This window comes from Denticeps clupeoides, chromosome 6 (assembly GCF_900700375.1).
Source record: "Denticeps clupeoides chromosome 6, fDenClu1.1, whole genome shotgun sequence".
Lineage (NCBI taxonomy): Eukaryota > Metazoa > Chordata > Actinopteri > Clupeiformes > Denticipitidae > Denticeps > Denticeps clupeoides.
The window spans coordinates 8,716,223-8,729,010 of NC_041712.1; the positions used below are offsets into that span (position 1 = coordinate 8,716,223).

General features: G+C 43.4%; 1 protein-coding gene across 1 annotated transcript in view; it reads right to left on the reverse strand.

Annotated features, from left to right (window-relative positions):
• rtn4rl1a (reticulon 4 receptor-like 1a) overlaps positions 1 to 12,527 on the reverse strand; it is a 78,673-nt gene extending 66,146 nt beyond the window's left edge. Inside the window, exon 1 of the mRNA XM_028984571.1 lies at positions 11,992 to 12,527. Within this exon, the coding sequence (XP_028840404.1) occupies positions 11,992 to 12,004 (13 nt within the window). The 5' untranslated portion in view covers positions 12,005 to 12,527. The remainder of the gene's footprint in view (positions 1 to 11,991) is intronic.
• Positions 12,528 to 12,788: the final 261 nt, after the last annotated feature.

Below are 12,788 nucleotides of genomic sequence, written 5' to 3' on the forward strand. Positions count from 1 at the left end.
CTTCTGTGAGTTGTGTTGCATGGATTCTCCATTTTCCTTCTGTCTAAAAGGCATTAACATTGCAGTAATTCAATTTTTGGCAGTACCAAACAACTGGCAAGAAACTGAATGATACAATGACAGGAATCCTGTTTGTCACTTGGTACGAGTGCAAACAATGACCTCCTAACATTTGTCCTGTTCCATTTTGCCTAAATTCTTATTAAATTGTCATTAAAATGTTTTGGCTAGTAAACGTGGTACGCAGTTAGCATAGTTGCCTCACACAGTGTGCTGTAGCCCCGCCCTGCGTCCTGCAATGGGCTGAATGGAATAAGCAGTAGAACTTATGCCACACGCCTTCGGGTCGCTTTAAGGCCAGGAACACAAACACAAACTTCACATTTAAATTACATTTCAGGTGGTTCTCCTTGGGAGCTTATTATTCTTCACCAGACAGAAGTCTGGGCAGCTTCTGTGTGTCTCGCCAGGTATGCACTTGATAAAAAGAAACTAATTTTATGCTGTCCGGTTGAAGCCTGTTTCATTTGAAGGAGCCTGAAGCAGTAGCCTAAGGTCAGAATTTCAAAATCTGAGATTGTCCCCACAAGGTAGTTGTTAACCTGTAGGTAGTAACCATGGTTCCAGGAATTATAGTAAAAATTTCACACACACACACACTTTTTTCTGCAAGCTCCACACATATTCACAAAAAATGGATGTGTAAGTAAATTTTACATTTTTAGGCCACCTGCACACACACACACACACACACACACATTTTATTATTTATTAAAAAAGCAATGTCCATTTTGAAGTTGCCAGGCAGACATTCCTCTGCAAGATTAAGCACCATGTTGCTTTAGAGGTCTCAGATCCCTTAACAATAAATGCTTGAAGACACGCATACACACACACACACACACACACACAAACAGACATACAAGCAGGGCAGGAGACACAGAAGCAGTTTTATTATTTATTTGTGTCTCAGCAGCACGCGCTTGTAACATTATTTTCCAGTATTGCCATGTCAATAAAACTAAAAATAGACACATATAACAGAAGCATAATGATGAAATTTCTATAATAATGGGCATTTGTTTTGTGCCTTGCAGAACCTTGTTGCCTCTCGTCAGTCTGGTGAATACAGTGGCGGCTGCTTACAGCGGAGGGCTGTAATCAACAATCCGTCCCGTCAACGTGCCCCTGACACACACACACACACGGCTCATCTTTCCGGCGCCTCGTTCCTTTGGGTTGCATCATGTTTTATTTTTAAAAACTGGGAGATTTGACCTGACTGACCATCCCACAGCGACGGGCATCTAAATTTTGTCTACATGAGATGTCTGATGTGACTCCCCCCCCCCCTTCATTGTAAAGTGAGCAGAAGACCGCCTCAGGTCACCTAAGCAGAACATTGATGCAGCTTTGCTGGGCGGAGACGGAGCGAATGGTAAACAAATGCATCACATTGATAAAACAGCATCACATCTGGCACGAAAAAAACTGTGGGCATCTGCAAAATACGGTCTATTCCCTCCGTGCTGCACAGAGTCCCTCTGCCATCAGGGCTGCCCTATTTTCCCGGAGAATTTTATAGTACTCCTCTCTGAGATGTTCTACTTCCGGCGCCCAGGGGAAGGAGTTTATTTTTTTTCTCCGTGGTTTGGGTTCCTGTACACGTGTCGTGCCTGACTGCAGTAGAACATGGTGGGGAGGACAAGCCCCTGTAGTTTTTGGATGGGGGGGGGTCTCTGCACCTTGTTATGTAGTAAAGCTGAAAATAAACAGCCCTGGCAGCACAGCCAATAAGCTGGTGTTGGAGGGTGGGCATCTCTTCCCAGCCCTGGGACACACCAGGGCCCTTTAGGCAGCTCGGTCTGTTTTTCAGCCCCTGTGTGGTTCAAATGGACTTCTCAAAAAACTCAAAACACACACAAAAAAAACCTGAGAGCAAAGCAAACAAAGCAGAGCAACGTGTCATGCTGTCAAAAACGATGCACTAACAATATCTAGACGCAACTAATTCCAACAAACTTCACACAAGCAGAGGTGGAACATGACGGCGTGAAGGATCAGTATGCAGACATTTCCGAATATAAAGACGCAATTTCACACTTTTGCCTCATCTCAACTACCTGGGAAATGTCCATGTTGAGAACTTTTGCTTTTTGGTAAGTAATGTTGTGATTGCGCTGAATCCAGATTTGGATCGCAGTTTTCCAGAGCCCCTCCCAGGACACTATGAGCATGGCAAAGACTTGCCCATAGGGGTGCACACAGCATTGACACACACACACACACACACACACACACACACACACACACACACACAGAGACCTTGGAGGTGTGAGGCCACAATTCTATGCACCACCTGGTCACAACAATTGATGTGAATTCAACCAACCGCTGTGAATTCAGCAAAACCTCTGTCTTGGTCTCCATTGCCTCCATGCAGTAGGAGTGTTGAAGCTGGAATCTGTCAAGATCTCCATCTTAATTAAAAAGCTCCAGTTCATGCAAAGTAATAAAGTCACAACACCATTTTATTTTAATGCAACGAACAAACATAAAAGAATCCTCAGAGGCCATGGCCTGCACTAAGTGCCCCGGACCCTGGGATATTCCACTAGATAATCCAATTAGTTGAATACCGCAGGAGACACGGATAATACGAACAGCAATAAAAACCTCTTTCTTGTTTTGATAGGATAAAAAAAACATAATATCCTTAATAATCCCACAATGACATAAACACTGATATCATGCATTCATTGTGCCTGTTTATAATAGTAATTCATGTGATTAAACTTGATTTGCAGCATTAGTATTAAATGTTCTATATCTGGGATCAATTATTGCTGAATCTAAGCATGCATCACAATGTCCAATTTAACAATAACACATTTTGAATTCAAAATATTGCAATGCATTGAATGGGTTCAAAATCTCAAGCATTATGCAAATCAACAGTTCCCTCCTTTCATCATTCTGAATATTTGATCTGTAAAACGCTGTTACAAAAAAAAATCTGCATTGAGCATAATGTGTTGAATACATTATATGGAATGTGTGTGTACCTATGTACCTATACGTGTGTGCATGGCTCAATCGGTTTCCTGGTGTAGGAAATGGCATAACCCCCTCTCTCTTTCCTTGCTCCCCTCGGGTCAGCCAAGGCCCCCTTCCCAAAAACCTGCTGGGAGGGCTAAGCTGCCTGTGATTGAGGTCTTAGTGAAGGTCCTTGACCAGCCGTAATAAATCTCTCTATTAGCTCCCATTTCCCCCACTTCATTTATATTCCCGAAGGGCATTTTGACCAACAGCACCCGGATGTTTTTAAACCAGGGGTGTGGGGTCAGAGAAGGGTGGGGAGCATTTGAGAGGCCTGCCATGTGCTTCACAATTTCGATATGGGATCAATAACAAAGTGATGCTCCACACGGGCCCATTTCAGCTGGGGTTTTGCTGCAGTTGAGCAGTGAGTCTGTGAGTATGTGCCATGTGCCTGCCAGGCCCCAGAAAACACATTTCAGATCACATCTGATGCAGAGAGCTTTGCTAAAAGTAATTTCTAGATGGACATGGAACATCCAGTGAACTTCTCAACTCGTTTCGAGGTCATTCTGTCTGTGAAATTGTGCTGTTTTTATTCATATTTTACATACATGTTGAAGGATTTTAGTATAAGGCATCAGACACCCCTGTTTAATTTCAATCCTATTTTTTTAAGGTTATTTTTACAGTCAATGTCAGAAGTATTTGAAACTCCAGTTATGGCTCCTGTCCTCTGATTCAGAAATAAGAAACAAAGAAATAAAGATACCAGGTTGAAGGTTCCGTCATTAAAGTGTGATAATGAGTCCTTCTTTAAAAAAAAAAAATAGGATCAAAAGAGATTATTGCTCCTCTCTTTTTTTTCTCTACTTTTTATGACAAAGACCCTTGGGTTTCTTTAAATGTTCCCTAATTAAATATGCAATATGGCACATCAACAGAGGAGTGAAGTCCCAGAGCTCTCAGTATTCTCTCGTTTTCAGTGATTAATCGAACCAGCAAGAAGAACCTAAAATAACCAGGTAGAAGCTACCGCTGACTCGATATGCTCTGAAACTCCGATGGGAGCCTCACACTGGGCCAAGATATGGGTGGACGTGGTCTTTTTTTTCCCTTTAGTGCACATTCTGCAGGGTAATTCAGGCCACGTTTGATCAAACTCGACACTGGTGCCCAGGTTCGACTAAGAGTAAATAGTGAAATGCAGACCTCTGGGTAAGGTTGCACTGCCTCCCTGCTGCTGACTCATTTACAGGTAATAGCGTGCAAACAGATCTGCTTCAGCCTCAATTCCCCTGGCCCGTGAGGTAAAGAGTCTGTCTCCCCAGCACCAAGAGCATCACACAACGAAAGGTAGCACTGCTACCCAGCGCCCCGAGCCTGTAATGCTGCCTTGTTGTAACCTGCATATTTGTAGGAGAAGATTTATGCATTTCTGTTTATTTATGGTGCAAACACACTTTATTAAATATTAGGATCTTGATTCAGATTCAAGTCACTTATATTCACCTACACATCTACCTGAATTCAATTATAAAGTCTTATACTTCATCATGACCACTATGTTCCTCCATTAAACATTGTTTGGTTATACATGCAAGGCAACCCAGTCTAGACTGTTCTCATACGTGGTCCCCAGATGGTGGAATGATGTTCCAGTCACAATCGGAACAGCTCCATCAGTCTAAATCTTCAAGAAACACTTGAAAACCCCATATATTCAAAGCTTCATATACCTTATACCACTTTGTCACTCATGCTGCACTTTTTGATACTTCACACTAAAATAGACTTGTATTCCACCTCTCTCATTAAGTTTAATTCTTAGTCCTCATCTAAATCCTCAAGTAAATCACTTTGGATAAGAGCATCTGCTAAATGAACATGTTGTAATATAGAATAATGTAATGATCAACTGATTAGATGATCAGAGAAGGTTTGGCTTGATTTCTCTATACTAGTTCATCATGTTTGTTAAACCCTTCCTAAATGAATGCTTCACCGGTATACTATTTAATAATATGTTCTGTATGAAGTTGTTCAGTTAATTGTTTAGCATTTTTGCAACAATGCTGTGCTACTGTAGGTTTTGACCAGTTGTCATTTTGCTTTTAATATGACATGGGCTAATAATTAGAATTTGATAATAATAAGAATTTAATAATTCATTTTTTGCAGCGCTGTATATTCCATACCACATTTTGTTTGCATTGCATAGTCACACATCAACACTGGATTACTGAAATTATTAGAAATATTTCATTGTAGATGCCAATTCATTGCGTCACATTAATGTTTTTAATTTAGCCAGTAACTGCTTAATGAGTAAAGAGTGAACTGTGTTATAATCACAATAAAGCATTCACATATGCACATATGAATAAGCAGGATATAAAGTGCCTAGAGCTGCATCTTAATTGCGAGTGTTATTCCAATATTTGCAAGTGCATTTAATGACAAATATTGAATTAGCCTAACCCTCATTTGGAACTAACCAAGCAGATGAACCAAGCAATCAGCATAATTGCAAAATATGTATTTTATCTCCTACGATCTGAGGGGTGTACAGCGGAAATGCCACGAAACGCACTGAATCCCGAGCAGCACTGACCTCCACCGTCCTCTTATAATGCTTCACGGGCACAGCTGAGCATAAATAATTCAGCCAGATCTGACACAGCAGACATTTTGGTGAGAATTTTGTTTGTTTTTCTGCCCGCACACACACGCCCCCCACCCCCTCTCGTCAGAGCTCACTAATTATCCTCCGCTAATGACCAGGCCTCCCCCATTTCTCTTCTCATTAGCACTCCAAAGGGAGAGGAACGGTCAAATATGTGTTGAGGGTCCTTCATACATCCCTGTTGGCCTCGCATCACATACGCACACATACACACAGCGTAGAGTTGTGTAAGCGAGCATGAATGCACACACGTACCACAGTAGTGACACGTAACATATGAGCGCACACATGGCTGCCAGAACGGCCTTTCAGGTCCCGGACTTTAACAGGTCGGCGGGTTTCCTCTCTGGGTTTGTTTACCTGATTCAACAACGTTGAGACACAAGAAGCTCTTAAGCGGTCAACAACGGGAGCGTTTCTTCACGCTGCAATCTGATCGCGATGAGCTCTCACAGGCTGCAATGACCTTCTCTGAGCTTTCAGACTTCAGCAGCCACGCGGTTTCATACAATTCCATTTCCATCTTTGATTGCACCGTTTTTCACTTGAGTTATTATTTGTAAAATAGACATTTCCAAATGTTCCGATGGAATCGAGTGCGTCCGCCCATGCAGCTGATTCCGAGACCACAGCCACTGTGAAGCAGAGTGCGTGGACATCTTGAGTGACTGCTGCTTTGACCACAGGTGTGTTTTTTAATTGCTGCTAAACAATCATCGCCGCACCAGACACACAGATGAAAGCGTCTGTGCTTCCAAAATGAATCGCACCAATCAGAGTGGATCACGAACGGAGAGATTCTCTGCGGAAGACATGGAGAAGTTTGTGTAAAAAGTGATACCTTTTGTGCACAGTGTGTGTGTGTGTGTGTGTGTGTGTGTGTGTGTGTGTGTATATATATATATAATTAAATTATAGCAGTCCTATAATGAGTGCAGTAAAGAGCAGATCAAATGGCACTAGGCTCTTTCCAGAGTAATACATCTGTAACAAGGTTAAAAGCCTCACTGCTTCCAAGTCAGTCCTCCTTCCCGCAGACAAATAGGACAATTTTGCTTCTGTAATCTACAAGCACTGATCTCACAGATCTCCGAGCCCCTGCTGGAGGCAAATCTTTTCCTGCACCTTCCCTGAACGTATCATGAGACGAGATGAGAAGAATTCCCGCCTCTGGTCACAGCCTACTTGTCTACGCTGCCGCTGTTAAAAACATCTAATATCTCTCTCGCACTCTGCTGTCCTCATAAAATGAGTCTGGCCCAGTCACAGGGCCAAATTGATATCGATGATGAACCAAGAATCAGCCTCCTGCGAATATTTCTCAATATAACTGCTGGGCTTGATGAATGTGCCACGTTCTGGCCGACTGCTCGTGTGAACCAGCAGTGTATAAAAGCAAAAAGTGTTCGACTGTCTCACGAGGGAGGGTGGGCGCATGATCGCGCTGTCACACGAAAGTTTTTCTGCACTGCTTCAAAAAATATATTTATTTATTTATCTATCTTCCTCCAACATCCAGAGGAATAAAAGTTCTCCGACGCAGAACACCGAGTCGCCCACAGCCTGGGCACTGGGCCTGTTAGCCTCCATGTTGCTGCAGCCTCCAGCATTGAGTCTTTGGCACTCCTGTTAGTCACCAATCACTCCCACAGTCCCTCTCTCTCTCTCTCTCTCTCTCTCTCTCTCTCCCTCTCTGTAGCAGGCCGTCTGCTCAGGCTCCGAGAGGACGAGGAGCACATGCTGCTTTTGTTCTATTTATATACACCGCGTTTAGTCCAAGTCCAGCGCTCACTCAACCACACACACAACTTCGCTTTTACGCAACTTCTTACTGACAATTAGTGTCGGGGAGCTTGGTGGTTGAGTCATCACAAGCTATTGTTTGTGTGAACATGTACACGTGGGCTATTGTCTTGGTGTGCGTGTGTGTGTGTGTGTGTGTGTGTGGTGTGTGTGCGAATGCATTTTTACAGTATTTATTTACAGTATTTATTTACATTACATTTACCAGATGTCCTTATCCAGAGCGACTTACAGTCAGTAGTTACAGGGACAGTCTCCCTGGAGCAACTTAGGGTTAAGTGTCTTGCTCAGGGACACAATGGTAGTAAGTGGGATTCGAACCCGGGTCTTCTGGTTCATAGGCAAGTGTGTTACCCACTAGACTACTACCACCCCACTGTGCAACACAATGCAACACAAACACAAACACTGAAAGAGAGAGAGGGAAAGTGTGTATCTACTCTCTTTGCGTATGAACTGATAAGCTGAGAGAGAGAGAGAGAGAGAGAGAGAGACACACACCAGTCTTGTCAGAGCCAAATGCCACTCAAAGGTAGAGTAGGCTGTGAAACAACACAGCCCAAAGGAGAGAGGAAACGTACCAGTGCTCAGCCAGAGCAGGCAGCAGCCCCCCATCTACAGCAGCTACAGCAAACAGCCGTCAACCACAACACCCAAGCATCCTTCCACACCAAACTACAGCTGGAGCTGCAGAACATTATATACAGACAACCTCACTAACTCACTAATCTCATCCTCACCATAATACAGACATATAGACATCTTATTATTGTCAACCTGACCATCATACAAACAACCTCACCATCTTACTACTGCCAACCTCAACATCATTCAAAAATCCTCACCATCTTACTGCTGTCAACCTCACCATCATACAAACAACCTCACCATCTTAGTACTGTCAACCTCAACATCATTCAAAAATCCTCACCATCTTACTGCTGTCAACCTCACAATCATACAAACAACCTCACCATCTTACTACTGCCAACCTCAACATCATTCAAACATCCTCACCATCTTACTGCTGTCAACCTCACAATCATACAAACAACCTCACCATCTTACTACTGCCAACCTCAACATCATTCAAACATCCTCACCATCTTAGTACTGTCAACCTCACCATCATACAAACAACCTCACCATCTTAGTACTGTCAACCTCACCATCATACAGACAACCTCACCATCTTACTACTGTCAACCTCACCATCATACAAACAACCTCACCATCTTAGTACTGTCAACCTCACCATCTTAGTACTGTCAACCTCACCATCATACAGACAACCTCACCATCTTACTACTGCCAACCTCAACATCATTCAAAAATCCTCACCATCTTACTGCTGTCAACCTCACCATCATACAAACAACCTCACCATCTTACTACTGCCAACCTCAACATCATTCAAAAATCCTCACCATCTTACTGCTGTCAACCTCACAATCATACAAACAACCTCACCATCTTACTACTGCCAACCTCAACATCATTCAAACATCCTCACCATCTTACTGCTGTCAACCTCACAATCATACAAACAACCTCACCATCTTACTACTGCCAACCTCAACATCATTCAAACATCCTCACCATCTTAGTACTGTCAACCTCACCATCATACAAACAACCTCACCATCTTAGTACTGTCAACCTCACCATCATACAGACAACCTCACCATCTTACTACTGTCAACCTCACCATCATACAAACAACCTCACCATCTTAGTACTGTCAACCTCACCATCATACAAACAACCTCACCATCTTACTACTGCCAACCTCAACATCATTCAAAAATCCTCACCATCTTACTGCTGTCAACCTCACCATCAAACAAACAACCTCACCATCTTACTACTGTCAACCTCACCATCATACAAACAACCTCACCATCTTACTACTGTCAACCTCACCATCAAACAACTCACCATCTTACTACTGTCAACCTCACCATCATACAAACAACCTCACCATCTTACTACTGCCAACCTCAACATCATTCAAAAATCCTCACCATCTTACTGCTGTCAACCTCACCATCAAACAAACAACCTCACCATCTTACTACTGTCAACCTCACCATCAAACAAACAACCTCACCATCTTACTACTGTCAACCTCACCATCAAACAACTCACCATCTTACTGCTGTCAACCTCGCCATCATACAAACAACCTCACCATCTTACTACTGTCAACCTCAACATTATTCAAACAACCTCACCATCTTACTACTGTAAACCTCACCATTTTACTACTTTTAACCTCACCATCATACAGACAACCTCACCATCTTACTACTGTCAACATCACCATTTTACTACTCTTAACCTTACCATCAAACAGACAACCTCACCATCTTACCACTGTCAACCTAACCATCATACAGATAACCTCACAATTTTACTACTATCAACCTCACCATTATGCAAACAACCTCAACATTTAATTATGGTCAACCTCACTATCTTACAGACATTAACCTCAGGGTCAAGCAAACATTCTTGACTCTTGACTCAGTCCATCTAATTGGCCCTAATCTCAGAATTACACAACTTTAGATTGTCAAACTACCCATCTCCCACCATTCTACATATGGGATGATAATCAAGACCCTTAAATACTAACCTCTCATAATGAAAAAGTCAGGTGTTTACATTGTTGAAAGCTGGTAAAATCGAATCCTGGTGTTATATAAGATGTATTATTAATAATGAGCCATACAGCTAACAGTTCTTAATCACAGTATCTAGCACACCTTAATCAATGTCTAAAAAATCCATGACCACATCACCTCTCAGCTCTCAACAGACAGCCACTGAGCCAATCAGCCCTAAAACCTGCATCCAATAAGCCTTCAGCACAGCACCCTACAGCCGTCAGCCCCATCAGACAGCGATTACAGCCTGAAAGTGGCCATCTCAGAGCCACAAATCACCACGCACCTCACGGAGAAATCCGTCTCAGTTTATTCCTCACATTCCACTCACTATCTGTAATTAATCTTGAGTGGACAATGGAAAATAAACTGTAAACAGAAAAAAGACCGACTGTAATATATCACAGATCACAGCAATATAACAGTGTGTTATAATAAAAAATATATAATAATATATAAGTCAATGTCAGGCAGTGAAACACCTAAATTAAAGAACCCAGATGAAGCTTGGTTTAAAGGAAGATAATGCACCATGTAATAGGCTGAAAGGATTAACTTCACAGCAAAAAACAATAAGATGCACCCACCCCCTTTTTTGGTGCCAACATTGCATATTCGATCCAAAACAATGCAAAAGTGCAGCATCCCTTCGTCCCGCCGTTCTCAATTAGTTTGGTTTACAAAGCACATCGATTTTCTGGCTGCCAATCATTTGTTGGCTGTGCATCATTTGGGTGCAATGCTAATACATTTAACAATCGTGTGGAACCCGTGTTTATGCCTTCAGGCTGAAAAAGAACATGAGGCACATTAGGCAGACTTCTGTTTCTTTATTCTGTTGCTCACCTCTCTGGATGAATGAATAATTATCAGCAAAAGTTCTCTTTCAAGGTGGACGTCAAACCAGCAGGGCCACAGTTTTCAAAGGCAAACTTGTAAGTGGACGGCGTAATAAAACCAAAGCCTGACAACATCTCAGGACCAAGGACAGTTTTTTTTTTATATAGTTTGAAAATAATAGCGTGGCGGTTCGGCAACACTGACAGCGAGAATACACTGACACTGTATCTGAAATGACAGGATAAAGATCAGTCATACTTAATTAATCCATTACTACAATAATGAAAAAGAAACTCGAACAAATGAACACTCGATCCTCTCCTGGTGCTTCTCGGCGAGGCGCATTTACGGACATCCAGTCAAACGTCGTCTTTACGCGATTAATAAAAACAGGTTGCCCATTAATATACATATTAAATCCATAATATGCATTTGCAATCGTGCACCGTGTGTACACGCACACGTTCCCCGCGTAATTTAGCGCCGCGCAGCGGTGGCACCGGGACGCTCCTCCGTGCGCTGCCAGTGCGCCACATTTCCACCGCTCCGCGCGAGCTTCGTGGCAATTCACGGCCCATCAGCACAAAAAAAAAAAACGAAACAACTGCGTCTTCAACCGCAGCCAGTCCGTCCTGCAGGAAAACGGACGGAGTTTGATGTCCAGGAGCAGGACTGCACGCAACTTTTTTTTTTGGCCACCAGTGAGTCCCCACTGTGTGGATGCGCGTCGTCTCTCATTCGCGGGCTAAATCAATACATACAATACATATTATATTTATACATTTAATGCACACACGCACACGCACACGCACACACACACGCACGATGGCTGGGCAATAGAAGGCACCCCGCGTCTCCAAACGCCGCTACGTGACGTGTGTGTATATTTCCACATTTCCACCGCGGCGCGGACTTCCTCGAGACGGGCTTCGTGGCGCGATCGGGGGCGCTTACCTCGCCGGAACATCCTGGGGTCGGTGGACGGGGGGGGGGGTCTCTCCGGATCAGAACAAGCGCGCCATCCCCGCGCTGCCGTCCCGCAGGTATTCCGCAATAAACGCCGTAAAGTTTCTGGCTGAACACACACACACACACACACACAAGAAGATACCGCAGGGTCGGCCGTCAGTGGAAAACTTTAAAAATAAGACGATGTTGATCCCACGGAAGGGATGGACAACGTCAGGTTGACGGCGGCATTACTGCCCCCACGTCCCGCAGCCCGAGTTTGATCCACGACCGTCTAGCGTCTGAATTGAGGTCGAGTCGCTCATCACACAGACACACACACACACACACACACACACACACACACACACACAAAACAACCGAAAAAACGGAGGGTCCGTATCCAGGAAAAGCAGAGCCGCGGAGCCTCGTTCCCGAAAGTCCGGTGCGGTCCGGTACGGCGGAACGGCGGCACCTGCGCGCAGGAGGCACCGAGACGAGGAGATCGCAGCGCCCGGAGCCTCCGGTACTGGCGGAGCTCGGCTGAGGGGAGTTGTAGTTTTTCGCAATTCTTTCATTCGGTCACGTGAGTTCGTGGGTCCCGTTTACTTGTTCGTGAGAAGATGCAACGTCTGAATGCAAATGGGTTTACTGGTTAGTTATGTGTCTTTTATTTTAAATCACCTGCATTATTATAATCATAGATTACATCGTCTATTTTTTAGAATCATAAATAAAAAGTTAAATTAGTAATTGGTTGTAGAGCTAACAAATCTTTGATAATACAAAACAGCCTTTTAAAT